Source organism: Amblyomma mixtum, chromosome 1, assembly GCF_055824585.1.
Source record: "Amblyomma mixtum isolate Tamu chromosome 1, ASM5582458v1, whole genome shotgun sequence".
Classification (NCBI taxonomy): domain Eukaryota; kingdom Metazoa; phylum Arthropoda; class Arachnida; order Ixodida; family Ixodidae; genus Amblyomma; species Amblyomma mixtum.
The window spans coordinates 274570884-274588993 of record NC_143012.1 but is presented as its reverse complement, the minus strand read 5'-3'; the positions used below and the strand labels follow the sequence as shown (position 1 = coordinate 274588993).

At 48.7% G+C, this 18110-nt stretch overlaps 1 protein-coding gene across 2 annotated transcripts in view; it reads left to right on the top strand.

Annotated features, from left to right (window-relative positions):
* The window catches only part of LOC149371750 (glutamate receptor 1-like), a 230972-nt gene that overhangs the window by 178086 nt on the left and 34776 nt on the right, over positions 1-18110 (top strand). For both annotated transcript variants that reach the window (XM_089566035.1, XM_089566036.1), the window contains exons 10-11: positions 7174-7389; positions 14917-15272. In XM_089566035.1, coding sequence (XP_089422161.1) covers positions 7174-7389; positions 14917-15272 — 572 coding nt within the window. The remainder of the gene's footprint in view (positions 1-7173; positions 7390-14916; positions 15273-18110) is intronic.

Here is an 18110-nt window from a genome sequence, read left to right as displayed (position 1 = left end):
GAGGAAGAGAGGGCACTGCCATGGGACGGAGCGCTCGCGCTAGGTGGAGAACGGAAGAAACAACGGACAACTTTGCTCGAGGATTGGTGCTTACCCACCGCAATAGTGTTCTAAGATGCTAACATTATCAGATTTTGGTAAATTTTAAAAACAGATCGTTCATCTTTTTACATTTTTTGGTGGCCTGAGCTGCTCTAAGAAAACTAAAAGAAGCTTATGATAAGAAAGCCCTTCATTAACGGACACGTCATACTAGGCTATTTTACTGCTTATAAAAACCACATACCATATTCATTCCGTAGTTGTTGTGATCATTGTCGCATGTTTAACAATATGTGTGAGATCACCATTAAAGGCAAAGTCCAGCATGTCCTCAATGTTTAGCATCAAATGCGCCTATATTATGCGACTCCCGAAGGACATTCAGCAAATTGAAATCACCTGCAATGGTTACATAGGCATTGCAAGATGCATTACATAAACGATGACCTTACAACTATCGAAGAAACATGACAGGGCCGCTTGGTGCCTATAAACTTCTGCAGTGACGCAGGAACAAATGCTGCGTGTGTTTGAACAATCTTTCATAGAAACCGATTCGATTCCTTCTTTAAGAATAAGCTCGGCGCCACCACGACGTGAATCACGTGTAGCGGCCTTTATTGGCAAGAGATGACTGGTTGTTAAGGCCGGTTAGAGCGGGCAAGGGCAGGTCCGGTCCCGGAACAGTTGATGCTTTTGCCGCGCGTCGGTTCTGCTGCTTCAGCTGCCGATCGTCGTCTTCTCGCCTCGCGCCGCGCATCGGTTCTGTTGCTCCGTCTGCTAAGCGTCTTCCTCTTTACACACGATCTTTCCGAATCATCCTGCGCGTTGGCGGTATTATCTCGCTGAAAGCAATTTCAGGGCGCAACCACGTCTCTGTAACTGCGAGATCGTCTGGCTGATGTGTTCGAGCTCAGCGCTTTTACTCAGGAGTCTGCGTGTATGGACGTTTATCAACGTAAAGTTCCTTTCTTCCTCCGTCCCGCACTGGCATGTTGCTTTACTGTCTCATGCAAGCGCCCGCTCTTGTACTCGTCATCCCAGACAAATGATTCTTTGTCATTTAAAACCCTGTCATGCTCAAACCGAACTTTTGCACCCTTGTCCTTTTCATGCGTCAAACTTTGCCGCAGTCGTAAGCACTTTTGTAAAGTTGCCTGAAAATAATCATTAGACAACGGAATTTCAGTACCGATTAGTTTATGGCAATTATCAGATAAATTCACCTTTCCTTTGTAGTCAAAAACGCTAATGGTCACTAGACGCAGCTTGCCCATGAGCTTGTTTACAAGTCTGTATATGCGCTCTACTGAGTTAAACTTAACACAGAGGCTTTCGTAGAGGACATCAGACAACACTTTCTCCTTGACATCATCGGTGGTTTCGCTAAATGTTAAGGGTATTCCGAATACGAGAAATTATTTCGGTGACTTCGATCATCAAACTTCACTACTGTTGTTGTGAGCGGGTAGTGGCCCCCATGGCTTGCACCACTAATTCTAGTCGTTCTCCATTTTTGGGCATGTCCTAGTGCGACAGCGCTCATAAGCTCACCAAAACCGGCCAAGAATCTTATCTTTGGATCATGTGCCGTTGTTTAGCAACAGCGGTGCCACGTTAAGTTGAAAAAGAAGCGAAAAATATCCCCGTCTGGGAGTCGAACCCATGGTGCCGCGAAGAGACCAGCGTCGAAGCCCGTTGCGCGAGAGCACTACGCTGCCGTCGCCGTTTTTTTTTTTCTTTCATAGTATTTATTCTAAATGGTTATACACACCCAAGTATGTATATATATATATATATATATATATATATATATATATATATAGAGAGAGAGAGAGAGAGAGAGAGAGAGAGAGAGAGCACCGGACGCGTAATTCGGAGGTCGTGGGATCGGACCCCACCGGCGGCATGTGGTTGTTTTTTCTTCTGCTTTTCTAATCAATTAGCTTTAAGCGATTACATATTCAGTAATATAAATTGATCAACACCACAAAATAAATAAATAAATTAAAAATCCCCTGTGCCCCTTGGTTTCTGTGGCTGTTGGCTTTTATCATATATATATATAAGCTTCTAGGCTATCGCTACTTTTTTCTTTCAATTTCTTTGTGCTCTATGGTAAACTGTCGAAACAGGCAATAAAGAAAAAATTAAAAAAAGGATATCTCTCCAGCCGAGCCTGTCTCGCGTTAAACAGCGCCCCCTCGTGCTGTGCATTGCACACCGGCGCGAACAGATCAAATCAGCTTAACCTCGATCAGAGCTTAACCTGAGTCTAATATCGTCGCGACACGTGCCAACGACCAAGTGAAGTAAAACCATGAGCCAGTCAGGCTAAACACACGCTTCCGCACGGCTACTCGGTTTAACTACGTTAAACCGTACCAATTTTTTCTTTATTTCTAGCATGTTTTCATTAACTGTTTTCAGTTGTTTGGGAAGGGAACTCTGATTTTTTTTTTAACTTGTCTGATATCTTCTATTAGCGCGTTCTTCCCTTTGATGAGTTCACTGAACATTTGCTCGACAGTTTTTTTGTTTGTTTGTTTGTTTAGCTCAACATCCCTGGCAAGCATCAACAACAATGAAATACACTCCAGCATAACATCGACACACACTGCGTGGCACGGCGAAACAGTGATGAACCTATCATCACTTTTAAAACAATTTTTATGTTTACTAACCTGCAAAAACAGGACAAAAGGTTCAGGTGGCTTCATTCTGGTGACCTCGCCGTGCCCACGAGAAGGCTTGATATCTACTGAGCATAGAAAGCTGGTGAAGTCCGTTATCATTTCCCCAGAATCCGTCGCAGGAAACACATGTGCAAGTCCGCTCCAGGTAGCAACCTTCCACGCAGGCAGCCGCGAAAGATGATCGTCGTAACTGGCGGCGACTAAGTGCACAGTCGATCATGCTATCTGTAGTAGCCGACGGGTGGCTCTAACTGCGCGTGCGACGCCTAGAGGCAGTTACCGGGCTCGAGGTCTCTTGGTCAAAAGCTTCACGAGCTTGGATGCTGCGGCATTCGCATCCCACCAGGATACACGCCTACGTCATTTCCGGGTCGCGGTTCCCGGTGCTATCGTGTTCGCGGAGCACCACGAGCAGTCTGGCAGCACCGTCACCCGTTCGCGGCTCGGTGCTCTTTCAGTGAAAAAAGCCGATGCTCGTGAACCGCAAATCGCGTAGGCCTGTATCTCGGTCGGCTGCAAATGCCGCAGTGTCCACGCACGTGACTGCCGCCCGGCGCCGCAGCCGCAGTTCGAAGCGCATACCGGACCGCTCTAGACTAGTGTCATCGACTGTGTGCTATCGCGCTCACTATGAGCTACACCGCACGTGCGCGTGGCCAGGCGCTCTGCAAAGTTGTACAGTGGCGCCGATCATGACGTGTTCTCGAGTTATCGGGAGAGAGTTTGGCTGTTCCAGTAAGCGCGCTGGAACCTCTCGGCCTCGTTTATCAGAAGGGCATTGCTGTCATTTTTTTCTCGTTCATTTTGTTTTCGCTGAAGAAACCGTAAGATGATACAGCATTTTTGAAACCGACCAGGCATGGCATGCGAGACTTATCGCGGAATGAGCGCTTCATTCGTGCAGGAAGGGCTATGCGAATGTTTTAGGCATGATTTCAGTAGTACTGGGCAATCGGGACATGCTGCGAGCTGACGAACGTATTGGTCTTTATTCTGGTCACTTCAAGGAGCCACTTTCACGCACATAGACTGCGGCGGTTCAGTCCAGCATTCCCGATTCAGTAAAATGATGAAACGCAAATAAGCATACCATATACCGTTGACTGTGTGAATCGAGACGGGCCCGAGCACGAAGTTTGGGCGTCAATCGACGGCTGCCGTTATCATTTTCTAAACCGATATCACAACGAGGCTAAGTGAGGGTGAAGGTGAAAGCAAGCATGTGGAGGTGATGCGCGCTTGGAAGAAGAGCTGCGCTTTCTCCAGATAACTTGGAAACACGGCACGATCGGCGCCACTGTACAATCTTGAAGAGCGCTCGGCCACGCGCTCGCACGACGTCGTTCATACGGAGCGCGATAGTACAGCCGGCCAAATCTTTAGCTGGCGTGCGCGACGGCCGCGTTATCCGCGCTCCTGCAGCTTATGACGGCGCAAACTTGCTCATATATCATATTTAAGCCGAGGCTCACTAAACCCATGCTTAATATTGAGCTTTCCCTAAGTTTGCTTCGTCACAAAACGCACGAGCGCAGAAAAAGCGGCCGTCGCTCACGCAAGCTAAAGATTTGGCCGGCTGTACGTACTTGAGGCATGAACCAGAGTTGAAGCATGGAGCAGGTAGGCCTGTCAAAACAGGGCTAAAGGTTCAGGCGCCTTCATTCTGGAGACAATATCGCTCAAGAGAAAAGTATACAACAGCTGTATCTTACCGGTACTCACCTATGGGGCAGAAACGTGGACAGAAGCCAAAAGGTTTGAACTTAAACTGAGGACAGCGCATAGAGCTGTCGAAAGGAGAATGATAGGCGTAACGTTAAGAGGCAGGAAGAGGGCAGAGTGGTTTAGGGAACAAACTCAAGTCCGAACTGTGATTTCCGCAGCTCCCAAAGCCGCTGCGACCAAGAAGGCAAAAAATTATGATGAAATGGGCATGTGCAGTGCATGTAAAGCGAAGGCAGGATAGCCGATGGCCCCTGAAGGTAAAGGAGTGGATTTCAACAGGGGGCGAGCGCTGCGGAGGGCGTCAGGGTCAGGTGGGCGGATGAGCTAAGGAAGTTTGCCGGCATAATATGGCCACAGCTGGTACAGGAAAGGTTTAATTGCAGGGATATGGGAGAGGCCTTTGTCCTGAAGGGGACAAAGTTTAGTCTCTTCCGCAAGCTACAGCAGTAATGTTTTAGCTTTCCGAAAAGAAAAGGTCCAGTGAAGCTGCTGTCTCCCTCTTCACTTGAAATGGGCGCTGTACTGCGTGGGGATCAGATTTCCCTCAGCAGGTGTCTAAGTATGGTTCGTTCTCAACGAGAACTAGATAATAAGTTTATTCATTTGCTCGTTTCCGACAACTGAATAGAGTCTAGCTCGCCGGTTTGTCACCATCTTTCGTCCTTTATGGTTGTGAGTATCTCAGGGCGTCCCTTCGCTGCATAAGGAAATTTTAATTTAGGACTACAGCATCATAACGAGGGCAGTGCGTACCGAGGCCAGGGCTGTCCAGAGAAAGACGAAGAGAGAGAGAGAGGAGAGAAAAAAAACTTTATTGCACAAGGAATTCGGGGCACGCCCCAGGGTCCCCGCACGACCCCACTGCACTCAAGTGTTTATGTTCCTAAGGTCCATAACACTGGCAGCCCGGCCGGTTGCGATGGTCTCCACGGCCGGGTCCTCCGAGCGCAGCAGGGTCTCCCAGTCCTCCCAGGTCTTGAGGTTCTCTAGGTTCCGCGGGGGAGGGTCCGCCGGGCAGAGGGAAAGGATGTGGAGGGAAGAGGCGAAAGGTTCTGGGCATAGGGCGCATGCCGAAGTGGGGAAGGAGGGATGATAGTGGGCTAGGGTAAGGGGTGAGGGAGGAGAGTGTGTCTGTAGTCTGCGCCAGAGCGTTGCGTGTTTGTTATCTAGGGAGGGGTGGGGCGGGGGGTAGAGCTGGCGTGAGGCTCTGTAGGCCTGAGTCAGCTCGCTGAATGAGTGCATGCGCTCCTTCGTGAATCCCCGATCCGAGGGTACCTGAGCCCGGTTTAAAGAACCTCGGGCTAAAAGGTTGGCTGCCTTGTTTCCGGGATTCCCGGAGTGCGCGGGCACCCATATCAGCTCCACTTGGCGGGGCGGGGGTGCATCGGGCGAGTCTAGTATGCCAAAAGCAGGGACATGGACTCGGCCTCGAGCAAAATTTAGAATCGCAGTTTTAGAATCACTTAAAATGTACCGGGCTTCCGTGCGGGTGATAGCAAGTGCAATGGCGGCTTCCTCTGCAGCTTCTGGGGAGGAGTTTTGGTTGCTCCTGATTTGACGCCTGCTGTCACCAGCATGACGGCAAAATAGTGCCTTCTCACTGAATGGCTTCAATCACGTTCGTGAAGAAAAGCATTCATGGCGTGATTCAGCTCTCCGCCGAGATTTGAGGCAGATGCGCCATTTCCTTTCCTAAAAAATCAGTTAATATTATTATTAAATCATTACCCTCACTAGTATATGTTTGTGTTTGAGCATGCGTGCGTGTCAATGTGTGTGCGTGAGCTAATGCGTTAGTATGCGTCACCTACTTACAACATGACTTCCATGCGTGCTGTAGGCGCAGTTCTAGGTTTTGTTTGAAACGGCAACCTCAATTGTCTACAACTTTAGCTGCATGCGCGCCAGGGTCTGCCCGAACCCGGACTGCTGCAGGTCAAGGTGCAGCAGCACTGTCTCTTTTTCGAGTTTCAGTAGCGAGCATGCAGCGCTGCCGCAACCTTTGATTCCCAGCGGTCGTTCGACAGACCGACATTTTTTTCGTTACTTCAGTCAACCATTGTCATAACTTTCGGCGTATCTGTGCGCGTAGCTACGAATTTATCACTGTTAAGATAACGCTTCCATGTGTGCAAAAGAAGGAAAACGTTTGTGCATTTCATCATACTTGTTACTGCCTTTTTGGGGGTGGCATTACAGCTGAAAGGAGAATGTTATTAAGGCGCGAAAAACCGGACAGCAAAGCACACAAACAGGTGACAACGGGCAGTTATTTTCGCTGGTAAGGACACCCAATAAGGCGATTACTACGGTGCCTTCGTGGCGAAAGAAACGGAGAGGTGACACAATATTATATTTCCTTAGAATACGTCAAAGGCATCTGGGTAAGCAGTAATCGTAGTGTGACCAGATGGATCCCGCTGTAGTCCGTGTACCGTCTACGATGCTCCTTGACCACTTAAGTCGCATCTTGAGATGTTCGCTTCAGCGCCCGTTGAGCCGTTTCTATACTCTCTCTGGTATTGTACTCTGCGCCGTTTTAATGACCACCTCAAAAGGCGGAATTCTTTTTGACAATAAAGAGCCTTGCATAGCCGCACGCTGGGCATCGGAATCGAGGCTAGCTCGCCCTCAGTGCTTTTCGTTTAGCGTGTGTGTATAGCAACTGCGGCAGGAGGCCGTCCCTGAGGTATGCCCCATGGTTTGCCAGGAAGAGCCCTATCTGATGTACAAGAAGCCCGAGCCTGGCCAGGTGCTCACCGGGAACGACGTGTTCGAGGGCTACTGCAAGGACCTCGCCGACCTGATTGCCGACAACCTAAAGTTCAACTACACGCTCAAGCTTGTCAACGACTCCAAGTACGGCGGCCAGGACGCCAACACGCAAGCCGGGTGGAACGGAATGGTCGGCGAGCTCATTCGCCAGGTGAGCTAGTGCTTTCCAGTTCGTCGCGCTGCAGTGCGGGTTTCTATACAAGTACCGGGTTGGTCAAAAGTTCCCAGGCCACATGGTCCGCTCTTCATCGGTATATCCTGGCACTTAAGATTTTGATAAAGCTATCAAGGTTCTCAGATAGTAGAACGATCCTTCTTCTATTCTCTGCAGATATATTAAGCTTCGAGGGTATCTCAACTGCCCGACTATGCTGGTCAAAAGCAAACACTGTGGCCTTGGAACTTTTGGCTGATACTGTACCTCTAGGCTTGCTTCGCACAGTAACGAACTTCACCCGAGATAACTTTCTGACTTGTCAGTAACAACCACAGAGAGATGTTTAATTCTGCGGGGTTCTATGACGAAACCGTACAAAATTAAAGATTCAAAAGCAGTAGATAGTACGTAAAAAAAAAGACATGAAACCTCTTTTGAGCTCGACCAGTTATAATACTAGACGGGTGGACTGTACCGACGGGAACTTCTCAGCTAGGTTGCAGGATTCCGTGTCAGGGTTTCTTTCAAGGTGTATTCGCTTGTGGTGAACTTAGGGGAGAGCCGGGCAAAATGCGGCACAGATTCCCAAAATATCGCCTTGTTTTTATTTTTTACAAATATCAACAAAAAGTACTACAGGAATACTTCCTGCAGTCTTGACAACGCGTTCAGTGAATATGAAACGGGTCCCTCAAGCGGAACGAATAAATTTTTATGATATTCAAATTTCCAAAGTATCGCATTTTCCCCCACCCGTGGGGAAAATTGAGACAGTGTGGGGGGTAGATGAGACGGCCTTCCAGAAGAAGCCAATTACTTAGTCTCGCAATGAATGCCCCCTAAGTTCTCTCCGTAAGCACCAGCCTGATTTTTGTGAGCCTGTTTATTTGATAAGTACTGCATCCAGACGCAAAACGGCACTGTTTTGTCCCCTTACCCGCTTCAAAGCCCGTAGTTGTACAAGCAAGCTTTCCCTGTAGAAGGAATGGGCAACGCACCTCCGAAAGCAGACGCGAAAACTCAGCTACGGAAACATATTAGGAAGAACCTACTCATAAAACCAGTCCTCCAAGAACATGCATCCCGTGCACCACGAGTGCCGGCTTCGGATCAGAGCACGCGCTCTGCATGAAAAGTATGGATAGCGCTCGGGAGTGGTGTACGTAGATGCTGCGGAGTCCCAACACAACAAGGCCTACGCATTGGTGGCGGTGGATGGGCCCGACGGACTGCTCGCAGCCGCGACTATCAAAACAAGCTCCTCGGAGATCGCGGAGGAGGCGGCAATAGCTTTAGCTATAGCTACTACCACGCTAGTATCATTTTAAGCGACTCAAAATTCGCCGTTCGCACTTTCGAGGGGCCGAATAGCACCCATCGCCCTTAGCATTCTTAAAAAAAAGCATCCCAACCTCCCAGATAGATCGAACTGATTTTGGGTGCCGTCCCACTCGGACAATCCAGGGAACGAGGCACCTCACAATAAAGCCCGAGGTTTCGTCAACCGGGCAGAGAGGTTGCCCATTCATCCGGGGTTTACGAGAGACGGCATGACCTCTCTTCATGACATGACACACCATCACACCTTGGGCAGGCGAGTTTATCCCGCTCCGGCTAAAAGGCTTACCAATGCGCTAGAAACTACGTGGAGGCGGCTTCAAACGCGCTCCTTAACGAAACCAGCGCAACTGTCAGTCATGTGAACACCGCCACACGAAACCAAATGTTTCAGCTGTGGTGAACGCGCCACTTAGGACCCCATCTTATGGGATTGTAAGGAAGAACCGCCTACGGTGGAATTAGTATAGATCCCTTCTCTCGAGCGGCGGGAGGCTGTGCTGGCCAGCTCAGACCCGAAGACACAAGTCCGGACCGTCGAATGGTCCAACCAGGCCGCCAACAGTCGTAGACTAGCGGCCACCTAACATGGCCCTCCGATTACCAAGCTCTTTTCGACAGAATAAAATATTTTTCAATCTAATCCTGTCGAAATAAAAAATGAAAATTGGTTTTTTTAGGAAAAGAAACGGCGCAGTAATTGCGTCACACATCTCCGTGGGCACCCGAACCGCGACGTAAGGGAATGAATAAAGGAGGGAGTGAAAGAATAGAGGAAGAAAGGGTTGCCGTTGCGGTGGTCTCTTCCTTTCTTCTTTCACTCCCTCCTTTATCACTTTCCTTACGGCGCGGCTCGGGTGTCCAACGAGATGTGAGATAGTTACAGCGCCATTTCTTTTCCTCAAAAATCAATTTTCAATTTTTTTCTACAAGAAAAGTTTGCTCGTACAACCACGAACTATGAAGCTGGTCAGGTGACAAAACAGCGACAAAATAGCGCCTGTAGCTTGTCTTCGTGGTCGGTTTTGGTTTATTTTACTCGTCTCAACTTTTGCTGTTTTAGTGTGAGAGGTGTCGCTCTTGCGTTTCTTCCCTATCGAATGGAGGCACGATATTTCCCAACTCGCAGTACGTGACCATGCGAGTTTAGACAGGGTTGTAGGCCAGACCGAATAAAGGTTGTTCCCTACATAAGTTTCCCAAGTAGCCGTTCTTGCTAGCTGGAAAGAATGCGGTGGTCAGGTTCCAACTAACTTCGTACAGTTCGTGTCCTTCACATTCCTTCATGTTTTTCTTTTATGAAGGGCTTCTTAAGGGACACAAAAATGCTTGGCGGCACCGGCTCTGCTTAAGTCCTGAGTTTCTGAATGTATTATTCGCCCCTTTTGACCGTCACAGTTTTTTTTTTCTTTTCACCATACGTTCAACCAACCTAGAGAGGGAGAAAAGCAAATAAAAGATTTAAGAGCGAACAGTAAAGCCATCCCCTTCGCTCTATACCCTGAAGAACGCTGCGATTTCGAGCTGTGCCCCCCATGTAGCCTGCTGCTAACATACTTTTTTTCCGTAAGAACGGGAAGGCCAACATTTCTTGAACTTTTCATGAATGAGGACGAAGGATTAATCTAGTATGCTTTTTCAATTGCCCTGCAGAGTACCGAAAAACGTGCCCTGCAGAAATTCGCTCCTTTTTTTTTTACTATTTCCTCGTTCCCAAAAGCTCACTTCAGAATCTTTTTCCCCACTTGAGAAAAACCTAAGTAGTGAGTCTTAATTTAGAGACATTTAGAATAGTGCGACCCTATTAGTTAGGAGCATTGGGAACAGCAGGGCGCCAGTGAGCAGGCGCAGGACAACAACGCCCCTCGCTGCAGCTCCTCTAACTGACAGGGTCACCCTATTCTAAAGGTCTCTATTATGTCGCAGCGCACACGTGTGTAATGATTTCAGTTATATATCCAGTTTTTTTTTTATTTCAGGTATAAAATTATGTGGCGTTAAGTTGCGAAATGGCGCGTTTTGCCCAATGCCACATTTTGTCCCACTCTCCCCTAGCGTTGTCAAAAGCCCACATGCCTCAGAATTATGGAACTTAACGTCAAAGAAACCACGGTAACGTTGCTACAGAGTTAGGAAGTACTCAAGCGACATGCACCCTGGGCTTTAAAAGACTCGCTCATTTAATTCTCCGCGAGCACTCTCCCAGTGGGATGTTCATTACTGCGAGCAACAGCATGGTTCCGAAACAACTAAAATGTGAAGCACTGCAGCATGCTCTAAAAGAACGAGAATACTAGGCCCCCCTCAGTATCTGGCGTACAGTCATGGATAACCTAATCTGAAGTAACGGAGCGGCGACCAACCACAAAGCATTAATACATAAAGGAGTAAACACCGGAATTCGCGTGCAGAAAAGCGTCTTCCAAGATCGACGCTGGTGGCTCGTGCCTCCACGGAACCACTGATCTTTGGTTTTCGCATCCATCGTGTCAGGAAAAGATGGCCACTACTGTACGTCCGGTCTGCAGCCCATCAAGGAACGGATGCTCTTGAATTTTGCGCTGCTTACTTACACGAGTGCTTCCGGCGTCCTACGCATGCAGGAACCTCGCTTGTGACTCCTGCCTGCCTCGCTCCTTAGCTAGTCGCATGCTCTGCGACTTGGCGGGTGAATGTCACCAGCGAAAGCATAGGATAGCAGCGCTTGTGCGATTTCAGTGATGTATGAGAGGCGTTCCTAATGCGTGCAGAGTCTAAAAGAAGGTTACTGGACCGATCCACCCTCGGACTCCTAGCAGCTGAAAATCGTGCGGGAACCGTTGTTTCGAAATCTTAGTCTGCTAACTGGGTCAGGTCTTTCGTGTCCACCATGACGTGAAGTACGCTGTAAGAGGCTCTGCATTTAACCTGTCCCTTTTATGAGACTAGCAAGGATACGCGTGTCTTCTAACAAGATAAGTTATGATCGCCTGAGGAAATCGTAAACGCAACTGCATTTGCATGATGAGTAATGGCGGATGCTTGCAAAAATGGAGCACAACAGCAGGAACAGGTTATGCGTATGTCTCCATATTGTACACGCCGTAAGAGACCAGAACGCCCGAGAAGCACGCGCAAGTATGTGCTGGGCTGAAGCTAAGTTGGAGTGGGCATCAAAATTAAGAACGCTTGAATTTGGAGGACACTTTTGAATGAAACTAAGAGATAGGTGAATTTTCAAGTCCATTTGGTTGAGAGAGCTCAATGCGCGCACCTATCCAACTCCGCTTGCTAAATTTAGCGCGTCGAAGCGGCGTTTTCAGCCCCAGCTTTGGTCTCCTTTTCTGCCCACCGAGAGCAACGTCAGTGGCGTGCCATCTTCGTTGCAGCTTCCCCGTTCGCCTGAAAATCGCTCTTCCCGTATAATCTCCTCCGCCACCGGACCACAAAAAACGATACCCAGCATGCAGCGGCGTGTTTAAAGTGGGACACGAGAGGAACGAAAAGGAAACGCACTTTGTCACGGGATTCACACGAATGCGTGGTAGCCGGGAAATTCCAATTTCGGCAGCCGCGCAAACCCAAGGGTCCGCTTTTGCGTTCGCCGATGGCCCCTACCCAGAATAATTTCGCTGGCACCCAGCTTCCCCTCAGCTTTCTCTCTTCTTTATGAAAGTTTTGACTGGTGCCGCTAATTAAATTTATTTCTGCCTCGGCGCGTACGGCGCCTGCATGCTCAAGAGTAATTAGCATAATGGAGCAGAACAAGCTTGCAAGGCCGCGCGCGTCACACAAGCTGAGAAAGAGAGAAAGTAAAGAGAATAGTGAAAGCGAATCGGATGAGATGAAGAGCGCACAAAAAAAAATAATGAAAGGAACGGGGTGTGCTGAACGCGACGGGGCAAAAAATTACGCCCCGAATCAGGAAAGCCTTGTTTGCGCAAATTGCGTGTGGGGATTGAAGGGAACATATGGTGAACACTCGCGGCAGCTCTCGTTTCAAGCGATACGACGCCTGTGGCGACGGCCGGCAAAGCGGGTCGCCTTGCTCCTTCGTCCGACATTGAAATTACAACGACGACGACATTCTCCGCTTACCAGCGATCCTTGCTTTCCTCTTTCTTTCATTCATTGCTCGTTCTCCTCAAGCGCGTGAGTGGATCAATAAATCGAGAAAGGGCATTCGCTGGGAATACATTCGAGTGTTTATATAGTTCGCGACAGATGTGTTAGAGGGCCGTGTCGAAGAATGTGGCTGCGAAGGATGAAAGCATAGCGGTTTCCCTACACTTATACGAGTGAGTCCCGGCTTTATTGCCAGTATTCGTCCATCCTTTGACTTATACCAGAGAAAGAGCTATCTTTAAAACTAGGAACGGCTGCTAGCTGCGACTCTTATGATGGCTCCCCAGACGAATGGCTGACTTGCTCGCTACTGCCTGCTGCTGCCAAGCATAGCGCAATCAGCGACACGCCGCTACCAGCTGCAAGAAAGCCTCGCACACTAGCGACACGCACGAACCGAGGTCGTTCCCTATACAAAGAGGCATAAACTGCAGCATTTGTCGAGCCGGCTTTCGAGCTGTTCTCCGTGGTATTGATCCGTCGCGCTAGTGTACAGAAACATATCCTGAAGTGAGATGCTTACGTTTCGGGTTTCGGGCCCGGTGTTCTTTGCACAATGGCGTTAATGCAGCCTTCTCGAAGCGGTCTGTTTTGCTGCCTTATATTCGCTTAGCCCAGATGTCCTGTTGCGACTTGACTGCTGTGCGTTCTCTCTACCAATGCTTACAACTGCATGTGGTAACGTCAGAAGAGCAAGCTGCAGGGCTAGTTGGTGATGCATGTTGGGGAGAAGTCAGCGCAAAAACGGACGAGGGACAAAACAGACGACACATGAGGCGTTCACGTGCGCTCGTGAATGTCTTATGTGTCCTCTCTTCCGTCCCTCGTCCGTTTTTTGCGCTAACTTATTCACAACATGTAATAACTTATTCGCAACAACGGGAGTGGATAATGTACCTTACTCTCACGAGAAACAAGCTTATAAAAGGTCGATCTACTATATCGTGCGAGTTCATGTCGGTGTGTGTAGAAGAAGCAAAAACGCTTGCTTTCGTAACTTAAAACGTGAAATACCTCAGCGTGTTATAGAAACTCAAGTTCTTGACGAAATGTCTACCACTGAATTTTAGTATATCTCAAGTAATTTGACGGGCAATATATTCTCGTCAATCGCTATTTTACTCAGCAGATCATAAATGCTAGTTCTTGCACTTCCGCAAGCATCACGTACAGCCTCCGTCAAAAGTATACAGCCCAAGGGGTTTGCGTCTAAGCTTTTTAGCGGGGGCCCCTAGCACGTCCAACAGCCCAAAGCTTGGGAAAATTAAGGACGCATAGCCATTCCTCTTTCGAGAGATTATGGTCGCTGAGGATGCATAACGAGGCTGACTGCAGGCCTCACAAGCAAACCCCTTGGACTGTATACTTTTGACGGGGGGTGCACGTTATATAGCATGAGGCACATGTGAGCATACAAGCTCAGTAAAAGGATGTCTAACGTATGGAAGGAACGGCTGTTCCAGTATGATTAATTGCCTTTAGAGATTAAAAGGGAATAAGCACAAAGGTAAGCTCAATTCAGTACGCTGATTGCTTGGGTTTCTATTAATGAATATAATAAAGGACTTCACACTATTGACAGAGAGGAGCTTTCAAAACATCGACCTTGTTTTTTTTTTACTAATGATGCCCCAAAAGAAAAATATTTCAAAACACCACCTCAATTTGCGAAATGATCATCTTTGTACACGTGTCGACAGTGATCGCGGTTTTGTGGTTCTTCGGGGATTGATACGCGAAATTACTCTCTCCTTTTTACTTTTTATGACTAGGTTTTAAGGTTATTGCTCCCTGCCGACTTTTTTTTTTCATGCTTGGCACAGCTCTATGAGATCATTAATGGCTTAACGATGGTCAGGTACGCTATTGATTCCACGCCATTGGCTTGCATTTCTGTTCACCAGGTGCCGCCGCATCTGCGTGCGCCTCAGCCAACGCACCTTTCTTTACGTGACGTAACCCCGTTGTCTGTTCGTGTGCACTTAGGAGCGCAGTATCCGATCTATATATTCTTGCTCTCCGCAAGTAACGCGAAACCCACGGGACCAACTCCCTTCCGTTGATCTGCTTTTCTTCCAGGAGGCCAACATGGCCATCGCGCCCCTGACCATCACGTCGGCTCGGGAGCGCGTCATCGACTTCACGAAACCGTTCATGTCACTCGGCATCAGCATCATGATCAAGAAGCCTATGAAAAAGAAGCCCGGCGTGTTCTCCTTCATGAACCCGCTGTCTCGCGAGATCTGGATGTGCATCATATTCGCCTACGTGGGCGTCTCCGTGGTGCTCTTCCTCGTGAGCCGCTTCTCGCCGCGCGAGTGGCGCTACGAGGAGACCTTCGTGGGGCCCTCGGTTTCCAACGACTTCTCGCTCTACAACAGTCTCTGGTTCTCCCTGGGCGCTTTCATGCAGCAGGGATGCGACATCTGCCCCAGGTACGGGACACACGCGAGCGCAAGGGGGCCACTACTCTGTACACACTCCGCACAGCACGTCACGCACCGAACCGCATGGCACGCGACGCGCTAAGGTGCCGCTGCTTTCTCCTCCGAACCGAGACGCGATGATTTGTTCACGCCGTACAGGAAGTTTCACTGCTGTCAAAATGTGCTATGGAACCTTAAAATTAACTTTATCTGACACTGTGCGTGTTGTTATGCTGAAAAGAGGCACTTGCCTGAGAGTCCAAACAGGAGAGCTTTCTGAATTGCACGCTTGCAGCAGTTCTATTTTTTTCTGAAAGACCAGGCGTAGTCAGAAACGTGGTTACGCAATTCCTACCTACGTACTTCCTACCTGCATACGTGAAGAACGCAGCCCTGATGTAGACAGTGTAACGCCTGTGTGCAACAGTTGAGGAAACGCTGAAGTAGGACAATAGCCGGCACAGGACGAACTGTCGTGCAGCACCGAGTTCCAGCGTTGTCATAATGCGAGGGCAAGGAGAAATTTAACCACGCGACAAAAGCTTCGGGCATACGGAGCGTTCTGAGCTCGTTATCCATGCACAATCGATATTATGTTTGAATTGATTTTTTGGGGTTTAACGTCCCAAAGCGACTCAGACTATAAGCGACGCCGTAGTGAAGGGCTCCGGAAATTTCGACCACCTAGGGTTCTTTTACGTGCACTGACATCACACAGTGCACGGGCCTGTAGAATTTCGCCTCCATCGAAATTCAGCCGCCGCGGCCGGGATCGAACCCGCGTCTTTCGGGCCAGCAGCCGAGAGCTGTAACCTCTGAGCTACCGCGGCGGGTGATATTATGTACTCGGCCACGGGTCTGAAGCTAAGAGGTAGGGACAGGTGACAACAGAGTACATTGGCGAGAGGGAGATGCGCGTTCAGTACGGAGCAGTGGGGTTAGCTCTAACAGCAGAAATAGATTAGGAGAACCGGACCGAATTTCACCACACGAAATGAAAATCATGCGTCCGTCCAAATGGCAACGTGGTTGAAATAGCGTGGTGTGGAAAGTTCGCAAGAGCTTCGTTTCTTTTCTTCCCTTCTTTATTTTTATGTTTTTGCTGAAGTATGACAGATGGAATACCGCGAGTGTTTTTGCTTAGTCTTGATAATGACAGAAAACTAAGAGCGAAGAAAAGGTCAGAATAGCCGCCACGAAAACGGCGCCTAAAAGAGGGTAGGAAGGCGTACCATTATACCTCATATATATCGTGACAAAATACATGCGCTTCCGAAAAGCATGCAAGCAAAGCAGCCTTTGCAGTGCCCATAAAGAGTTGAAACTACATCTACTTAAAAAAGCAAAATTTTGTCGGCCCAAAGCACCGAGGGTGATTCCGTTTTCGAAATTCTAAAAGCTGATATGGCTATTACTAACAATCGGCTACAAGTCTCTAACTGCAACTAATAGCTTAACTGTTGTAGTTAAAAATTTAATTTATATATATATATGAGGCTGTCCACCTGCCCACCGAGTTGTGGGCAATGTCCACGCTGCATGTGTCTGTGTGTGTATATATATATATATATATATATATATATATATATATATATATATATATATATATATATATATATATATATATATATATATATATATATATATATATGGGAGGTGGACAGCCTGCCACACAGCAACCTTCAGACAAACAAGCAAGCACACAAACAGACAGACAAACAAAAACACACAATGCTGCGAATGACCACTATAAGTGCCTAAAAAATGCAGGAAGACAAGCACAACAATGCCAGCGTTAAGGGCTGTACCAGACTGGGCAGGCAGGAGTCGAAGGAAGCATAACTTCCCTCGATTGGCATGTTTACTTCAGCGAAGCAACAGATCCGCCGCCAAGCGCATTTGCCGGCGCTTCTTTTCAGGTTGCTTAGCGAGGATGGAAAGTTCGCGCGAGGGACGTGAGGTATTAGACTCGAGCGTGGTGCATGCTGGGGGTTCACGCTAACGACCCTCCTCGTCCGCCATGAATAAATACAGGGGTGGTGTGAGCGCGACAGGTCACGCCCCCTTTTTACGCGTCCAACAACAGCGCTGGTGAAAAGGAGGGAGGGGAATGAGTAAGGTGAAGCAAGAGAGGAAGGGAGAAAGTTGCGCCTTTTCGTGTCGTGTTGTCGAGCCAGACGCGTAGGCCTGTCCCGTGGGGGCTTGCAATTTAGCTCGCCGGCACCATACAGTTATTTTTACTTGTACGGTCAGGCAAGCGTCGAATCCCGAGGGGTAGAGACCGTTTAAAGGAGGGGAGTGAGGTGAGAGTTTTAAAGCTTACGCCACGTCGTCGATATAACTAAAATTCCTGAGCCATCGTGAAACGCCGCCTACGTGTCGCCGTTGCGTACGGGAATGTGATCTTGGCGGAGGGGGGGATCAACAGAACGGCTGGGAACAACAAGCTGGATCATGTACTCGCGGCACATGGAGTGTGCGAAAGCACATGTTGACAGAAACTGGCACCCGAGGTGTTAGCTTGTGCGCTCGCCCGAGCTTGCAGAAGCAACGGTCATACACACGCACACCTGTTTCAAGCTTCGAGCTGTACAGAGGAAACGGTAAAAATCCTCGACACGGTGGCTGCCGCATGGCCACTCGCACGCTGCTCGCCAACGCCTCTACGGCGCGTTACCAGCGGATTGGTCCCTTTTGTTCCTGGATACATCCCTCCTGACCAGAGCACTAGGGAATAAAGGGAAAGCGGGACAGGCCTGACGAATACGGAAAGGCTGTTTTAACGATGGCAGGCTTGCCGTTTACTTCCCCGTCGGCAGCGCAACAGTTTCGGCCGGAAAGCAGGAA